Source organism: Balaenoptera borealis, assembly GCF_965194805.1.
Source record: "Balaenoptera borealis genome assembly, chromosome: 8".
In the NCBI taxonomy this organism is placed as follows: domain Eukaryota; kingdom Metazoa; phylum Chordata; class Mammalia; order Artiodactyla; family Balaenopteridae; genus Balaenoptera; species Balaenoptera borealis.
The window spans coordinates 97,030,616-97,049,800 of record NC_138865.1 but is presented as its reverse complement, the minus strand read 5'-3'; the positions used below and the strand labels follow the sequence as shown (position 1 = coordinate 97,049,800).

Sequence of the window (19,185 nt, the reverse complement as noted above, 5' to 3'; positions counted from 1 at the left end):
ACTTAGATTAACCAAAACTGTAAATTAAAAGATAACAGCAAAAGGTCACAAAAAGCCTATTTCTTTCATAGCGTCATGGGTGATTCTTTAAGCAGATACACAAAGTACTGTAAAGAATGGTCAAAACTTGGCTTGAACTGTCTTCTGGTAATTATTAATCCACTATTTGTAGTTTTGTTGTCCAAGGACAAAAGCTCCATGTGATCGATCACCTTCTGCTGTCACTTTCCAGAGAAAAGAGAGGCTGCTGCTGGTTGTTTTTTCCCTTTTCCAGCTTTCACTATGCTCTAAGCAATTAAGTGGCAGATAAAATATCGTTAAAATAAAGTATCCCATTTTCTCACCAGAACTGCCACCCCTCTTCCCAACTCATTGTTCTGCCTTGAAAGATGAACATATTTAGAAATCCTCATTTTATTCTAAGACATTTCTGCATAATCCATTATAAAACATACAGGTAATACAAAGTCCAAAGGTCCTGTTGTGTTTATGGAATAAACACATGAAGATTAAACTACATGATAACACCATGGGGAGAAATCATGGTTTCATTTATTTTCATGAGATAGTTCATGAGTGAGTGACGTAAAAGCTTAAAAGTCGTCACCAAACTGTGCTAAGTATTATTAAGAGATTATGCAGGAAGAAATCTGTGCAAAGTCATCTTCTTAACTCAGTATCAGATAGTAGAAAAAAACATTTCTTTAAACAGTTTCTTTTATATTCAGGAAAACAGATTTGAAAAACTGAACAAGTAGACACCTGCTCCCTATTTATGATCAAATAACAACGACAATGAAGGAGATTCCAAAGAAAAAAGCTGAGATGAAAAAAATCCAAATAAAAGCCAACACTGCTATTAAGATTTTTCTTTTAATATGCCATGAGATATCTTGATTGTATATTTTCCAAAGTACTTTTCCAGCCGCATCTCCCAACCCTTCCAAAAGATTTCTCCAGTCTGTCCAATGCAATAAAGGATGCTAGATTATAGTTCTGTCCACCTTCTCTTTTCGAAAGCAAATAATCCTAAATGACTTTAATGGTCATACATTCTTACCTAATAAGGAAAAACATTTACAAATATCAGAAACCCAGTTTTGAGACATTTGCATTAATTTTGAACTGAATCAGCATTTTGTGGGTTTTAAAAAAGGCAGCAGTTGGAATTCACGACTTGCTGACAAACACATTTCTGCTGAGGGAAGGGGAAGACAGGGATGGTGAATGCTGCATTTCTCCATTGGCCCCAAAGTGCTAATTCCACAACGGGATACATCAAAAGCAAACATGCAACTGTGGTTTTAAAACTTTTTACTGCAATATAACAATGAAGTAAACAGTAATTAGACACCTACCAATTTTCCCCCCAAAACAAACCAAAAAAATGTAAACAGGAAAATAACTCTGCCTATACTTGTACAGCTTCTCAAATCATGTTAGAAGGGTCTCACATTCAATGATCAAGAAATTTAAAATAGCAGTAATTATTTTCATTTTAAGAAAAGATTCCCCCTCTCCCCCCTCAACCCCAAGTATTTATCATGAAAGAATGGGCTTTCTTACACATTAACTCTATACTTATTTGAAGCAGCAACAATAACCATCAATAATTTGGCATTTCTGTTTACAGTTGCTCCAATTTTTTTTTTTTTTTTTCAATTTCACAAAGCCATTATCCAGTGTTGCCATAAAATAGGGACTGTAGATTCTAGGTAGCAAAGATTCTTTCTGAAACCACTGTTAAGTCAAAGAAATATAAAGCAGGGCATTACACTAAATTTCTGGATCTAGTACACTAAAAAAGAGTGAAACCTAGGAAAAGTTACCTACTGTTTTATAGAGGAAATAAAGACCTGCAAAAGCTGACTTTTGGTTGTATAATATTTTACACGCTGTGTGGATCTGCGGCATCTGCTAATTGAAGCAGACATGCACGGTATTTATCCCTGCCCTGTATCCTAGACCCCCCTCCCCACCCCCAAGAATCTACTACCTTATACCAAGTATTGTGGATATGAGCCCAAGTCATCCCAGACAATCCAGTGAACAAAGTTAGTGTAATGCACTGGTGTGAAGTGTGAGATAAAAAAAAGTCCCTTTCAATCTTCATCAAAGTTTTGCTGTAGAAGAAAATTGGCAGCCAAGTTCTCATTCTTCTCACAAGCAAAATATGCTTGTATCACAAGTCCTTCAGGAAATCCTAATGCCTTTAACTGGAAGAAAAGAAAGAAAACATATTATGGAGTCTAGCATAGCACTACTGACAGATCATCACTTGAACACATACTATAAAGGACACAAAAAAGCTTGAGAATTTTACATGAATTCACCCCTATCTGAATATGGAGTCACTGTCCAATGCAAGGGGCTAGATAGAACCCAGGCCCTTTCCTGTAACCAACTACAAATTCTTTGTTCCTAGTTAAAGCTATTAGGCTAACAGATACTTTGATAACACTCATTGGCATTAACACTAAAAATTAGCTTCTGTGGTGGTTTAAAAATAAATGACCTTACAGAAATCTGTAAATCAAACGGCTTTCAGTACATACGTGGTGAAGCTATGGATGAGAGCAACCAGAGGCTGCTAATTATTTGTAAAGAGAGCCACATCTTTCATTACGGTCATATATTATTACTCTCAACCTCCTGGCCTTATGAAACACTTCATACTACAAAAATGGGTGGTCAATTATTAGTAATATTACATGATATATTTTTGAAATCAAGACATATGGTGTTCGATTTTTATTTGCTTAATTTTTATAGCATTTAAATGGTGATATGACCTATTTAATTTTTGTCTTCCTAGTCTATTAAAAATCACTTGTAACTCAGTAATTGCTGCTTTTAAAAGCCTTTAAACACTCAGGTCAACTGTCTAATTCCCTAGGTACCACACATTTGTCAGCCAAATGTTATTTATGAACCACCTTTCTCAACTGTCTCAATCATCTTGCATTAGACTCTATCAAGAAATGACTTTTAAAAGCTGGGCAAAAGTCCCGATTCAGCATGATTATATTCATCCATGAAAGGAGAAGAAACTCAAAAATGATTTTGTTACCTAGGTCTTGTCCAGATTAAAGCTGGGCTAGCTGAAGTAAAAGGTAGATAGGGCACGATCCAACTATATTGCTTCTACAAGACACACACTTTAGATTCAAAGACACAAATATGCTGAAAGTAAAAGGATGGAAAAAGATATATACCATGCAAACAGTTACAAAAAGAGAGCTGAAGTGGCTATATTAATATCAGACAAAACAGACTTTAAGATTAAAATTGTTACTAAAACAAAGGACATTTTATGATGATAAAACAATCAGAAAGACTTCATTATAAACATAGAGAACAACAGAGCCCCCAAATACATGAAACAAAAACTGACAGACTTGAAGGGAGAAATAACCAATTCAACAATAGTTGGAGACTTTAATATCCCTATGTTCTATAATGCATACGAGAAGGCAGAAGACTGACAAGGATATAGAAGACTTGAAAAATACTATAAACCAACCAGACCTAACAGACATTTAGAGAACACTTAACAACAGCAAATTATACATCCTTCTCAAGTATACACAGAACATTCTCCATAAAGACCATGTTAAGCCATAAAACAAGCCCCAATAAATTTAAAAGGATTAAAATTATACAAATTATGTTATCTGACCACGATGGAATGAACTTAGAAATCAATAACAGAAGGAAATTTGGAAAATTCATAAATGTGGAAACTGATACAATCCTAAGTAACCTACAGATCAAAGAAAAAAATGACAAAAGAAAATAGAAAATAGTTTGAGATGAATGAAAATAAAACCACAACACACTAAAACTTATGGGATGCTGCTGTAGCAGTGCTTGGAGGAAACCTTCTAGCTGTAAATATCTACAGGCATACCTCAGAGACACTGCAGGTTCGGTTACAGACCACTGCTATAAAGCGAATATCGCAAGGAAGCGGGTCACACGAATTTTTGGTTTCCCAATGCATATGAAAGCTACGTTTACACTATACTGTAGTCTATTAAGTGTGCAGCAGCATCATGTCTAAAAAAAACAATGTATATACTTTAATTAAAAAATGCTTCATTGCCAAAAGATGCTAACCATCATCTGACAGCACAGGGTTGCCACAAACCTTCAATTTATAAAAAATGCAATTAACTGCAAAATGCAACAAAGCAAAGCGCAATAAAAAGAGGTATGCCTATGTATTAAGACAGATATAAAATCAATAATCTAAGCTTCAACCTTAAGAAACCAGGGAAAAAAAGAGGAAACTAAATCCAAGGCAAGCAGAAGGAGATAAAATAGAGACTAGAAAAAACAGAGAATCAACAAAACCAAAAATTCTCACTTTTTTTCTTTAAATCAACAACATCGACAAACCTTTACCTAAACTGACACGGAAAAAGAAAGAAATCTGAGGATTCAAATGACTAAAATCAAAAATAAATGTTGGAACATTACCACTTTTTATAGAAATAAAAACTACTATCAGGGAATACTGAGAACAACTAAGTTGTTGTATGCCAACAAACTACATAACATATATGAAATAGACAAATTCCTAGAAAGACAAAAACCACCCCAACTGACTCAAGAAAAAAAGGAAAAATCTGAATAGTCCTATGACAAGCAAAGAGATTGAATTAGTAGTCACAAAACTTCCCCAAAAGCCAGGCCCAGATAACTTCACTGGTGAATTCTACCAGCCGTTTAAAGAAAAATTAACACCAATTCTTCATAAACTCTTCCAAACAACAGAAGAGGAGGGAACTCATTCTGTAAGGCCAATATTACTCTGATACCAAAACCAGACAAAGACATCACAAGAAAACTACAGACCAATATTCCTTATGAATATAGATGCAGAAATCCTCAACAAAATACTAGCAGACCAATTCCAGCAACACCCCAGGAATGCAAGGTTAAGCCAACATACAAAAAATCTATCAGCGTAATAAGGCATATTAACAGAAAAAGGGACACAACCACACAACCATCTCAATCAACACACAATTTGACAAAATCCCACACCCTTTGTGATAAAAACATCCAACACACTAGGAATAGAACTTCTTCAACCTGATAAAAGGAATCTAATGAAATGCACAGCTAACATCAAACTTAATGGTGAAAGACTAAATGTTTTATTTTCCTCTAAGATCTGGAACAAGATAAAGATGTTGGCTCTCGCCACTGCTATTCAACTATACAGAGGCGGCTCTAGATAGGACAATTAAGCAAATAAATAAATAAATAAATATATATATATATATATATATATAAATAATATGTAAATATTAATAATAAAGGACATCCAGATTGAAAAAGAAGTAAAACTATGTCTACCTGCAAATGATATCTTACATATAGAAATCCTTAGGAACACACACACAAATTATCAGAATAAATGAGTTCAGGAAGGTTGCAAGATACACAAAATTAAATTGTATTTCTATATAACTAGCAATGAACAATCCAAAAATGAAATTAAGAAAAACAATTCTCTTTATAACAGTGTCATAAAGAATAAAAATACTTAGAAATAAATTTAGCAAAAGAAGTACAAACTGAAGACTAAAGAAATTTCTGAAAGAAATTATGGAAATTCAATATGGAAAGACATCCCATTCTGTGTTCATGGCTTGGTAAAGACTTAATATTGCCAACATGGCAATACTCCCCAAATTGATCTACAGAAAAAAACACAGTATCTATCAAAATTCTAGCCAGTTTTCTTTTTGCAGAAATTGGACAAGCTAATCCTAAAATTGATATGAAATTGCAAGGGAACCACAAGAGCCGAAACAATCTTGGGAAAGAAGAACAAATATGGAGCTCTCACACTTCCAGATTTCAAAACTTACAAAGCCAGAGTAATCAAGACAATGAAGGATTGGCATAAGGATAAACATATAGATCGGAACAGAACTGAAAGCCCAGAAATAAACCCTCACATTTATGGTCAACATATTTTCAACAAGGATGCCAAGACAATTTAATGGGGAAAGAGCAGTATTTTCAATAAATGGTGCTGGGCAACTGGATATACACAGGCAAAAGAAATGAAGCTAGGCTCCTACACCTCACACCATAAACAAAAAGTAACTCGAAATGGATTATAGACATTTTACATTACATAAATGTAATAAGAGCTATAAAACTCTTTGGAGAAAATACAGGCTTAAATCTTCTGACCTTGGGTTAGGCAATGTTCTCTTCTATGACACCAAAAGCACAAGCAACAAAAGAAAAAATTTCTCCAACACAGAAATCAAGATTTGATAACTGTAACCTCATAAAAAAGTTGCTCTAGAACAAGTGAGGCAATTGTCTATTGTCACTTCTATTTATTTGAGGGGGAAAAAATAACACTGCAATATATAAAGTATCTTTTAAGAAATACATAGTTACAAACCTGAACACTTGATATGTTTGTCATAAACAAAGACTAATTATAGTTCCAATGATTTTCTAAGTATTAAGTTAAAATGCACTTTCTCTGATTTCCATCTCAAAACACTTTGTAAGATAAGACAGGGCAAGTACTATGATTCCCTATTTACAAATGTTAACAATGGGGCCCAGAGAAAAATGAATGACTAGTCACAGTATCATAAAAACTAGGTTACTGCAGTGCCACAACCTGTATGGGCAGACATGATAAGGATGAAAAGAGAATCAGGATACCAGGTTTTGATGTTTACTATACATGTATTTTATGAAAATATTCATATACATATCTATTTACATTTTAGAGACAACAGTGAAATAAAATTTGAAATATAAATTAAAAATGGATAATCTTGAATTGGGCATATACTTTTTAAGATCATTTTTTCTTACTGAATTCTAAAACATCAATGAAAATTTTAGTTTCTTGATATTATTGATAACTATTTCATGCTAGACTGGTATTCAGTGCTAGTCCCTTGGCTTCACAAAGAACACAATGGAGAGCAGGGCTGAGAAGAGACTGTCTCCACTGCAGTCCCTAGGTTAATAGTGCTCTATTTGGCTCTGTCCAGTAAGAGCTCTCTACCGTGATGGAAATACTCTATATCTGGGCTATCCAGTGCAGAAGCCACTAACCCCATGTGACTACTGGGCATCTGAAATGTGGCTAGTGTGACTAGGAACTGAATTTTTAAGTTTTACTGAAACTCACCCTTTCTATAGCTTCTTTTTCCTGAGGCGTTACTTGAATGTAGTTCATATGACCACTTCCAGCTTCTGCAATTCCTCCACTGCCACCTCCACCACCTCCTCCTTGACCACCAGCTTCTTGAACTGGTTCATTTAACATCTGAATAAAATGCTCCTGATGTTGGCTAATTTGCTGCAGTGATTTGAAGGACAGAGAAAAACAAGACATTCAGGAAAATAAGAATTCTAATACAAATAAGAGAGAAAGCTATAACTCTGCAACTGCATTATTTTAGAATGATTCTGGATTATTCAGTCTTTGGAAGGATGTGATTTCTTGTACATTAAAGAAACTTCGTATTTCTGAGGTAAACAGTGAAGAATTAAAAGAATCCAAATTCTCTTTCATAAACACTCCCACCCTCCCATCACTGTTAAAAAACTGCTTGATGGCTATAAGAAAAAATAGAAGTTATATATATGTGTATATGTATATTTTCTCCTCCACACTAGTAGGCAGCAGAATGCTGTAACAGGGGTCCGTGATCCCCGGGCCATGGACTGGTACTGGTCTGTGGCCTGTTAGGAACTGGGCTGCACAGCAGGAGGTGAGCGGTGGGCGGGCAAGCGAGCCAAGCTTTAACTGTATTTATAGCCGCTCCCCATTGCCCCTATTACTGCCTGTCAGATCAGCAGAGGCATTAGATTCTCATAGGAGCGCAAACCCTACTGTGAACTGCTCATGCGAGGGATCTAGGCTGCACGCTCCTTATGAGCATCTAATGCCTGATGATCTGACGTGGAGCTGAGGCGGTGATGCTAGCGCTGGGGAGCAGCTGCAAATACAGGTTATCCTTAGCAGAGAGGTGTGACTGCACAGAGACCATAATAAACCAATTGTTTGTAGACTCATATCAAAACCCTATCAGTGAGTGGCAAGTGAAAACAAGCTCAGGGCTCCCACTGATTCTGCATTATGATGAGCTGTATAATTATTTCATTATATATTACAATGTAATAATAAGAGAAATAAAGTGCACAATAAATGTAATGTGCTTGAATCATCCCGAAACCATCATCCCCCCACCCTGGTCCGTGGAAAAATTGTCTTCCACGAAACCGGTTCCTGGTGTCAAAAAGGTTGGGGACCGCTGCTATACAAAACTCAAATATTTCATGACCTGAGCATTAAAATAAGCCCACAGGTATGTTTTCTATGAGGCAGTGCGTCACTAGTAATAAGCTTGGGAAAGAGAGACCTAGAGAGTTAAACATTTCTTTTTGCTAGAGTTTCTTTGGGTTGGTTGGTTTATCTATCTATCTATCTATCTATCTATCTATCTATCTATCTATCTATCTATCTATCTATCTATCTATCTATGGCTGTGTTGGGTCTTCGTTTCTGTGCGAAGGCTTTCTCTAGTTGCGGCAAGTGGGGGTCACTCTTCACCGCGGTGCGCGGGCCTCTCATTATCGCGGCCTCTCTTGTTGCAGAGCACAGGCTCCAGACGCGCAGGCTCAGTAATTGTGGCTCACGGGCTTAGCTGCTCCGCAGCATGTGGGATCTTCCCAGACCAGGGCTCGAACCCGTGTCCCCTGCATTGGCAGGCAGATTCTCAACCACTGCGCCACCAGGGAAGCCCCTCAGATTCTTTAATAAAGTGTTTCCCAAACAAATATTTAACCCAATCCCCACCCCCAATTCTTGTTTTATCAGTACACCTATCTATGGCATATTCTACTGAGTGCAGCTTAGAAGAACAGTTTATAGACTTGGTGAAGGAGAAGGGGTGCTCGTGGACTTCTACAAAATGTGATACACTCTAAACCCATTTTTGGAAATTAACTGATTAAAATAGTCACCTGCAGTAACTGAGGATTTTCTCGACCTATCTGTTGTAGCAATGCTGGAAGCAGGGAAGGATTCTGTTGAATAATTTGTCTCATCTGTTGAAACTGAGGCTGATTCCGTAAAAATTCAAGAGGGTGTCCTAAAATACACATGAACATTTTTAAACAAAACAGCAATTATATATACAAACATAATCTAGACAGCAAACACTGTCAAGAAAAAATATGATTTGAATTCTCAGATGTATATAAAATGAAGTAAATAATGAAAACATCTTCAAACTGCACCAGCTCACAAGTCTCATACTGCAGAAATTATTCCTATTAGCTAAGGTAGAGTACAGAACACTAAAAGAACAAAGTTTTCCTACAATTGCCCTGGGCACTCAATATTATCAAGTAACACTGAGAACTTGTGCCCTTCGTGCACTCTATCAAAATAAAAAGTATTAAAAGTTGTTCCTGATGCTCAAAAGTTCCTAAGAAAAATATATACCAGGATTAAGAAATGCAAAAAACTTACCTACTTTAATTGCATACAAAATAACTATGCTTTTGAGGTTACTAAGAGTAATGAGAATTTTTTAGATGTACACTGTCATCTAAATTATTCAAGACAATCATTCAAATTAAAAATGGCCACATCATATGGCTATTTATTCTTCTTTGTGTAACACCAGTTTTACAGAAGAAGGAAACGAGACTCAGAAACTAAGTTATCCAATAACTGCCACTGAATGGGACAGCACCCCAAATCTGAACCAAAGCTGTGGCCTCCTCTTCTATTTCCATGCTGAATCTCAGGAAATGAGAGCCTATCCTCCGGGAGACTGCACACAAAGTGCTTAGGGATTTCTGTCAACTAGAGATGACTGCCATAATTAGAGCCAGGAAATACATAAGAGAATGGTCTCTTCAAAAGTAAGAGTTTGAATTACTTTATCAATTTTACAGAAGAAATAATGAAAGAGAATATTAAATAATTCCTGGGACTACCACGGGCTCCAGGCTTTGCTTTCTAGTCAAACCTTTGCCAATGGAAGCGTGGGTGCTGTAAAGACACCTGAATTCAGGCTCTGCTTTCACCTCTAGATTCAAGATATTAAACCTCCCAGGTTTTATTTCCTTGGTTCTATAATAACCATTAAGATCCTACTGGCTTTGAAGACATTTACTGGGAGAGAAAGAGACAAGGTGAGCAAACCGTTCCAAATGGCTTCAGAATATAACACTAAATGCAAACTGGGAAGCATCTCTTCCTTAGAATAAGCTAAACAGAATATGCTCTTTACCAAAACTGCAGTAATGATGTTTAATATAAGTGAGAATATCTTTTATATCCACTTAGTATAATTTCTTTTGGGCCCTTCTCTAACACTGAATAGAGAATTTGTTTTAAGAGTTACTGAGATGCTCTGGGAATGAACCTCATCTCAAAAGTATTTCAGATTAAATTATTTTATACTAAAGATTCAGGACCACTTCCTCCCCACTGAAAGATTCCACTTTACCTCCAGAACTTGTTGTCGTAGTCGTTGCTGTCGTAGTTGCTGCCGCTGCAGCCACTGAAGACTGAGGAGCCCCAGTACTCGCTGCTGGAGGGGGGTCAACCACAGCCTGACTTTCTCTATCTCCGGGAATTCCCTATAACACAATTTCCAAGCTTTAAAATAGCTCATCATTCAAAGTTAGTTAAATATTACACAGAGTAAGAGGCTTATGAATCTATTTAATATCCTTGTCTAATTTCTAAAAGCATCAAAAAGACGTCTGCTTCAATTAAATGTAAAGGATCAAGACATATCTGAAATCTTCACATATTCAAATTAGATTAGAAATGGCCTCAGTGTGGTATAGATAAACCCATACTACTATAATATACAGTAGCATTGTCCAACAGAACTTTCCATGATGATGGAACAGCTCTATATCTATGCTGTCCAGTAAAATACCCATTAGCCCCAAGTAGCTACTGAGAACTTGAAATGTGGCTAATGGTACTAAGACACTTAAAATTTTAACTTACTTTTAATTTTCTTAAATTTAAATAGTTACTTGTACTTAATAGTACTCAACAGCTACCCTACTAGACAGTGTAGATCTAGGATATAAAGTAAATAATTTTGCAATTAAAAAAATAAATCATGAAACGTTTATCCAGCAACACATGTTAACATCTAACACCAAAGTATAAGGCAAGACCCTAAACTTGCATAGAAGTAATGGTGTCTAACATTATAAGGCTAATTATTTAAATTTTCAAAATATCAACACAAATCTTATTAAAATTAGACACATCTGGCTTTTATGTTATATATCGCTCTAGTTGATTTTTGAACCTCACAGAAACTTTCACTAGCTCAGTGACAGAAAGGATTGTATTTTTAACCCTAGCCTTAAGATCATCCAAAGAGATTTTGATGCACACATGGCAGTTGTGAAGTGATCGCTGGAAAAAAAGAGTCTAATGGCGACAGAGCAGGTGATGACAGCGGCCAAGCGAGGAGGATGTCCTCTACTGATCCACGGTTCTGAGAGAGCGGCATCCAGAAATGTATCACGTACAAAAACTTAAAACGGATTATTCAAAAATTACAAAAAGTAAAGGGAATTCCCTAGCGGTTCAGTGGTTAGGACTCCGCACTTTCACCGCCGAAGGCACGGGTTCAATCCCTGGTCAGGGAACTAAGATCCCACGAGCTGCATGGCGCAGCCAAAAAAAAAAAAAAAGTAAATAGGTATAAAAGAATCTTACATAATTTCGGTAATGCTTTTTCTAAGTTTGTGGCATTTATCTTCTGAAGTTATTATAACTTAAAACTGCACTAAGATTTTTGGAACACTCCTATTTTGATAAACAATTTATAAGACTTCTCATATACAACTTATTAAAGTCTTTATGAAATCTTCATAGATTCTGGAAGGAGAATAAAGGAGAAAATATTGTATTTGAATACGAGATGGTAATAGTAATTGTTTCTATTTCCCAGTAAATCAGAAGCCAAAATCATAAACATATGAAGAATGAACGGTAATAAACAGCAGGATAATGGCTGCCTATATTAGAAGTTTATTGTAGGCATTGCAAACAAATGTTTTTCACAATCCACCAATTCAGACCCTTAGATGAGGAGCTATCAAGTGCTAACAAACTATATAGAGACTGAGGATCCAAAAGCCTCCATCAAATTCTCAAACAAGTTTGTTAAACTAAAAAGTTAATCACCATTGCTACAGATCTACCTCCAATTCTCACACACAGTATTTAGCCCTTTATTAGATCATTATTTCTCCTTTCCATACACTCACCCTCACTTATACAGAAGTGTCAAAAACTATTAACAGTTAAAGGTAGCCCCTTTTTTCCAGTCTATGAAACAAACAGTAAATATATAAAACTTTAAACTGTTTCATGAACTTATCTCTCATCTATTCATTTGTATTTGATGCTAAATAGCAGCAACTGTGAAGAGTGATTCATTTTTTTATACCTCAAAATTTCAAATCTATTAGATCAAAATATTTGATATCATTAAATTTATGCAGAATTCCAAATCAGGTATAAATTAAAGCCATTCTATGAAAGGAAAGGCAGTATTTTAAGTATTTGTTTTTATTTATTTATTTATGGCTGTGTTGGGTCTTCGTTTCTGTGCAAGGGCCTTCTCCAGCTGTGGCAAGCGGGGGCCACTCTTCATCGCGGTGCGCGGGCCTCTCATTATCGCGGCCTCTCTTGTTGCGGAGCACAGGCTCCAGATGCGCAGGCTCAGTAATTGTGGCTCACGGGCCCAGCCGCTCCGCGGCATGTGGGATCCTCCCAGACCAGGGCTCGAACCTGTGTCCCCTGCATTGGCAGGCAGATTCTCAACCACTGCGCCACCAGGGAAGCCCCAGAAAGGCAGTATTTTAAAGTAATACGTGTTTTTGGGGGAGGGGAGGAATGAGCGGCAACCACAAACAGATCCACAGTAACTATCAATCCAGTATGATTCCTCAGTTTCAAACAAAATGATAATTAAATGAACTGCCAGCATTTTAAAGACTCTCAAGAGGACAATGGGAAAAAGAATTCAAACGATAAAATGATATGCTAAGAAAAGGTTTTGTGAATTTCATGCATATAAGTAGGCAAACGACTGGTGGAGGAGAAGCACAGTTATCTGCTCATGACAGTGACTCTCCTGAAACTACGCTCTCAAAAGGAGTTTCTAACAGAAGTACAACTGGAAACAAAGGAATGGATTAAACTTGTGGATGGTATTCCCCAAAGAGTTAGGATCTGAGATGATGTTTAAGGCAATTGAGACTTTTGATAATATTCCAACACACCAAAGAATTATAGAATAAAATGTTAAGACTAAAAAGTTAATCCAATGTTATTGCAAACATCTACACTTTGCTTTTGACCCATGTCACATTTGTAAAATAGACATTCATTGTCATAAAATATCACGGGTTTCAGTCCATGCCCACAACAATCTATTTCACAAAAACCTTTATTACTAGAGAACAAAACCCAATAACTTATTCAAAATTCCCTCGACTGCTACTGACTATAAATAAGCTAACAATTCAAATGCCAATAGAACCAGTCATAATATCACACATTAAATTAAATGCATGATGCTGTCAGGTAATAGGGAATGGACAGGAAGACAGTGAATTAAAGAGTCTACAACCTAAAACTTTTCCTAAACGCTTGTGAAAATCTGGGATCCGAGTTGTCCAGATAAACCAGATTATCTGAACTTTTAAGTGAAATCTCCCAATTTTTAAAAACTGGCAACTAATTAAGAAATTTACACATAGTACAAAATTTGGCTTGGGCTTCCAACTTGAAACTTTTGCTCTAAATAGCACATCCAGGATTATGCTTGGCAGGCAAAAAAGCTACTAAAATGTTGGATTCAATTAGATTTAAAATCTGCCCCACCCCTACCCCTCTAACACACAGCTGTCATCCTTTGAGGGTACTACTCCAAGTGGATAGCAAATTTTACAACCCATTTAGCCACGTTGTTTTCTAATTGAAAATCCTATCAAATTCTTTTAGAAGAGGTTACATTTTATTAACACAAAATGTTAACATACTAAGAAAAATAAAAGCACTATGTAAATTATCTAGCATACATCATTATTATCTTCTGAATTGTTACTGTCCCTTTAAAATCTCTGTTTCTTTGAGATTTTGTTCTTAAACAACTAGAACAAAGAAAGCAAAATGTTTCTCACCATTAAAAGATACTCCACTGCTCTGTCAGGGTTGTTGAAACTGGCTCTCAGGGCTGCAATTACTTGCTCTCGTTCGTAGCCCATTGACATGATCTCAGTTACCATATTCTCATAAGACTGACCTGTCACTAAAAAAAGGTATGTGTGGGTGGAAGAAGGGGAAAGAAAAAGAAAATTTAATAAATAAACAATCTCCATGTAATATGAGTGCATATATGTATACACTGTTTCAGGCACTACAGTGCCAGGAATACAAAGATGAGTAACAGTTATCAACTACAACATATATGTGGTAGGTAGAATAATCCACCCCCTCCCATCCCTGGAAACTATAAGTAAGTCAGGTTACAAGGCAAAAGGTTAATGAATTAAGGTTGCTAATCAGCTGACTTTAAGATAGGGAAATCATCCTGGATTACCTGAGTGGGTCTGATGTAATCATAAGGGTCCTTAAAAGTAGGATGGAAGCAGATTAGAGGGTCGGAGAAATAGATGTAAGGAAGAGAGGACAAAAGCAGGGTCAGAGATGCTATGCTGCCACCTTTGATGACAGAGGAAAGGGATATAAGCCAAGGTATGTGGTCAGCCTCTAGAAGTTGGAAAGGACACAGAACAAATTCTCCCCTAGAGTCTCCACAAAGGAATGCAGCTCTGATTTTAGCCCAGTGAGCTCCATATCAGACTTCTAACCTACAGTACTATAATAAGATAATAAATCTGTTGTTTTATACCACTAAGTTGTGGTACAGAGCAGCAATGGAAAATACAGTATGTTCAATACACATAATAAAAATCTCAAGTACAAGTGTAGCACAAACATAGAAAAGAATTAGCAAGTCAGGGCAGGCAACCTGGAAGAAGAGACAGGTGAACTGATTTTTCAGAACAAGTAGCAGGGACACTTCACGAAATCTACTGTGCTGTAATAAGTTGTTTTCCTTGGACACCTTTCGTTATCAAAGCAGAGGGGAAAAGGAGTTTGGAAGCTAGAAAGTTAGAATGTCTCATACCGTATAAAACTGGTACAATTATCCCTGTAAGACATTTCCCACAGGATCTCTCCAACTCTGACTCACTCTTCATGGAAATGTCAGACAACACTCTGATTTAAAGAAAGCCAACTCTCTCCCACTAAACTTAAAGCTACCACACTTCTTGTCCATCTCCCACCCTTTCCTGCCCACCTAATTATCTTGATCAGCAGTTAACTATGTCCTAGAATGTCATCCTAAAAACAAAAACACACCTCCCTTGACTGCATCCCAATTCTCTTTCAGGAACTGGTCCATCCGTCTGCTCTCCTCCCTTCACAGCCATAGCTGTCTGTACATGCTGTGTCCACTTCTCACATTCTGCTCACTCCTCAACCAATACCAGCATGTGACTTTGGATCTCAAAGATTCCCCCTCAAACATGTCCCACCATTTATCATCTGCCTTCTCCACTTCAATTAGCAGCACCTCTATCCATCCACCAAGTGCTTGAACCAGAAACCTTGGTGATTTCAATTCCCTTTCCCCTCCTTCCGCATCTAATCCACTAGCATACCTGGTAGGTCCTATCTCTAAAATATATCCCAAACCTATCAAGCTTCCTCTTTCTCCCTGCCTTCACTCAAGACCAGTCCACAACAATCTCTGGTCTAGATTATGCCCTGCTTCCTCTCCTGCCCCCAAGCCTACAATCCATTCTTCAGCCAGTTGCAAAAGTGAGCTTTTAAGAAAGAAAACCTAATCTCATTTTGGGCTCCCAACCTCAACAACCCTGCACGTGCCGCACTCCAACCAATCCATTTCTACTTGCTTCACAAGTCACAGCTTCTGCCCCAGAACCTTCACACACACCAGGCTTCTTTGATGGTCTGTTCCTTTACATGCTCCAGTTCTCAATTTAAATGCTACAGTCTCAGAGAGGTACTGCCTGACTAGCCTAAATATAAGTGCCTTTTGTTCTTCTTTATGGAAGCCATTAATTTTTTAAATATTATTTATCATGATTTGCAATTTATTTTGTTTCACTCTATTTTCTTTCCCCCATCTGAACACAGGTTCAACCTTGCAAGGGACCGTGCAATTTTTGCTATACTGTTTCCCTGATATACAGGTGACAAAATCAGGTGAATGATTTTTTCTGCAGAATTTTTTCTTATTTCATATAGTATTTTACACTAAAACTCTGGTCTATCTACCCCCCCAACCCAGTTTCATTGAGAAATAATTGACATACATCACTGTATAAGTGTAAGACATAGAGCATGATGGCTTGACTTAACATATATTGTGAAATGATTACAACAGGTTCAGCTAACATCCATCTTCTCATATGGATACAACAAAAAGAAAAAAATTTTTTCTCCTTGTGACGAGAACTCAGGATTTACTCTCAACAACTTTCCTATATGCCATACAGCAATGCTAGCTATCTAGTCATCATGTTGTACACTACATCCCTACTATTTACCTTATAACTGGAAGTTTGTACCTTTTGACCACCTTCTTCCAACTTCCTATCCCCCATCCTCTGCCTCTGGAAACCACTTTGAGTTTGATGTTTTGTAGTGTTGATTTGAAGAGTCTACATATAAGTGAGATCCTATAGGAGTTGTCTTTCTCTGACTTATTTCACTTAGCATAATACCTTCAAGGTCCATCCACGTTGTTGCAAATGGCAGAAACTCCTCACTTTTTATGGTTGGGTAATACCCCATTATGTGTACACACACACACACACACACATACACACAACCCCGCTTCTTCATCCATTCATCCACTGATGGACGTTTAGGTTTGTTCCATGTATTGGCTATTGTAAATAATGCTGTTATGAACATGGGGATGCAGGTACTTTTTCAAGTTAGTGCTTTCATTTCCTTTAGATAGATTCCCAGAACTGGAACTGCTAGATCATATGGTAGTTCTATTTTTAATTTTTGAGGAACCACCATACTGTTTTCCATAGTAGCTGCACCAATTTACAATCCCACCAACAGTTTACAAGGGTTCCCTTTTTCCACATCCTCACCAGCATTTGCTATACCTCGTCTTTTTGATGATGGCCATTTTAACAGGCCTGAGGTGATATCTCATTGTGGTTTTAATTTGCATTTTCCTAACAACTAGTGATGTTAAGCATCTTTCTATATACTTGTTGGTCTTTTGTATATCTTCTTTGGAGAAATGTCTATTCAAGTACTTTGCCCATTTTAAATTGGTTTTTTTTTTTTTGCTATTGAGTTGTATGAGTTCTTTATATATCATGGATATTAACCTCTTATTATATACATGGTTTGCAAATATTTTTTCCCATTCTATAAGTTGCCTTTCTACTTTGTTGATGGCAAAATTTTCAATAAAGTTATCTAATAACTATGAAAGCATAGCTTAAAAAACTAAGTATCACTGAGCAAATTCAGCATTTGATACCTTGTTTAGAGTAATGACTTTTCCCTACGTATTCCATAAAGTACTTAAGCTATTTTTATCTTTTAAATTACCCACTGATATAATTCTAGCACAAATCACTCAGGTGCCAATATACTTTCAGTAATCTAGTTCCCAGAAACAGAAAATATTATATGCCATACAGCAATATGGCATTTTGTTTAATTTTAAACAAAATTAAGAGTTGTAGAGTATCGTAACTGTACTATTTTAACATAGTGTTTCTCATTCAATTCTTACAAGAACTCTATAAGAAAGGTTTATTTTCCCTTCCTTTTAAAGATAATGAGGCTGAGGCTTAGAAAGATTAACAATTTGATCAACGGCTGTTAAGTCATGGTGCAGATACACAAACACAAGCTGTCTAGACTCCAGAGCTCCCATGCCTCTCCTTGATGCTATGCCTCCTAAAATCATGCTTCTTAGTCAAGTTATAAAAACTCAAAAAGAAATGTCTACACTCAAGTTTGATACTCTTTAGATCCTGAAAGTATGAGGGAAATGACTCCTAGAAAAATTAGGGACAGTGAACAACATGAGACAGAGCTAATGAGACTGAAGAAGCAGTGATGAAGAATCTTAGATGTCATTAAGAATGAGTTTTGGGGGACTTCCCTGGTGGTCCAGTGGTTAAGAATCCGCCTTCCAACGCAGTGGATGTGGGTTCGATCCCTGGTTAGGGAACTAAGATCCCACAGGCCGCGGGGCAACTAAGCCCGTGTGCCGCAACTACTGAGCTCACGCACCACAACTAGAGAGAAGCCCACGCGCTGCAACAAAGAGCCCACACGCTGCAATGAAAGATTCCGCATGCCGCAACTAAGACCCAACACAGCCAAAAATAAATAAATATTAAAAAAAAAAAAAAAGAGTCTTGTACTTATCTTCTAGGTTAGGAGGTGCTGTGAAAGGAACAATGACCTCATTAGATTTGCCTTTTAGAAACTTCACTGTGGCAGGGAATAGACCAGTTAAAAGAGGGTAACAGAAGAGCATCAGTAAGGTAAGGACATGAACCAAGGCAATTAAGTGGCAGTAGAACAAACATTCCAGAGACTTTAGGAAGGAGGATCAATAGGACTCCTGGCCTCACTGGGCCAAGAGAGGCAGAGGGTCAAGGTTGATGCCAATACTTTGGTAGAGAGTGGAAGATGATGCAAGCAAGAAGGGAACAAAGGAGAAGAATCAGATGGGGGAATTAAAAATTAATAAATTTGGAACCTAAGGAGCTTGTGGACGTTATAGGTTTTCCAGCTGGCAGCTTAAAGAATGAGTCTGGGAAGTCAGAGGGAGATATGTACTAGAGTTTTAATTTTGAGAATCCTTGCAGTACAGTTAACCCTTGAACAATATGGGTTTGAACTGTATAGATCCACTAATAATCAGATAAGTCGATTCCTAGTACACTACTACATGATCCATAGTTGGTTGAATCTGCAGATGCAGAACCATGGATACAGAGGCCTGACTGTAAAGTTATAGATGGATTTTTGACTAC

At 36.9% G+C, this 19,185-nt stretch overlaps 1 protein-coding gene across 2 annotated transcripts in view; it reads right to left on the bottom strand.

The window, feature by feature from the left end:
- Positions 1–854: 854 nt before the first annotated feature.
- The window catches only part of RAD23B (RAD23 homolog B, nucleotide excision repair protein), a 44,920-nt gene continuing 26,589 nt past the window's right edge, over positions 855–19,185 (bottom strand). The window contains exons 6-11 of one of the 2 annotated variants that reach the window (XR_014247897.1): positions 14,248–14,375; positions 10,527–10,659; positions 9,028–9,155; positions 7,187–7,357; positions 3,071–3,183; positions 855–2,216 (exon numbers count right to left, since the gene is read on the bottom strand). Coding sequence is in view for 1 of the 2 variants with exons in the window: in XM_082404120.1 (XP_082260246.1) it covers positions 2,103–2,216; positions 7,187–7,357; positions 9,028–9,155; positions 10,527–10,659; positions 14,248–14,375 (674 nt within the window). In the remaining variant the exon portion in view is untranslated. The remainder of the gene's footprint in view (positions 2,217–3,070; positions 3,184–7,186; positions 7,358–9,027; positions 9,156–10,526; positions 10,660–14,247; positions 14,376–19,185) is intronic. The other variant, XM_082404120.1, reaches the window with a different exon arrangement.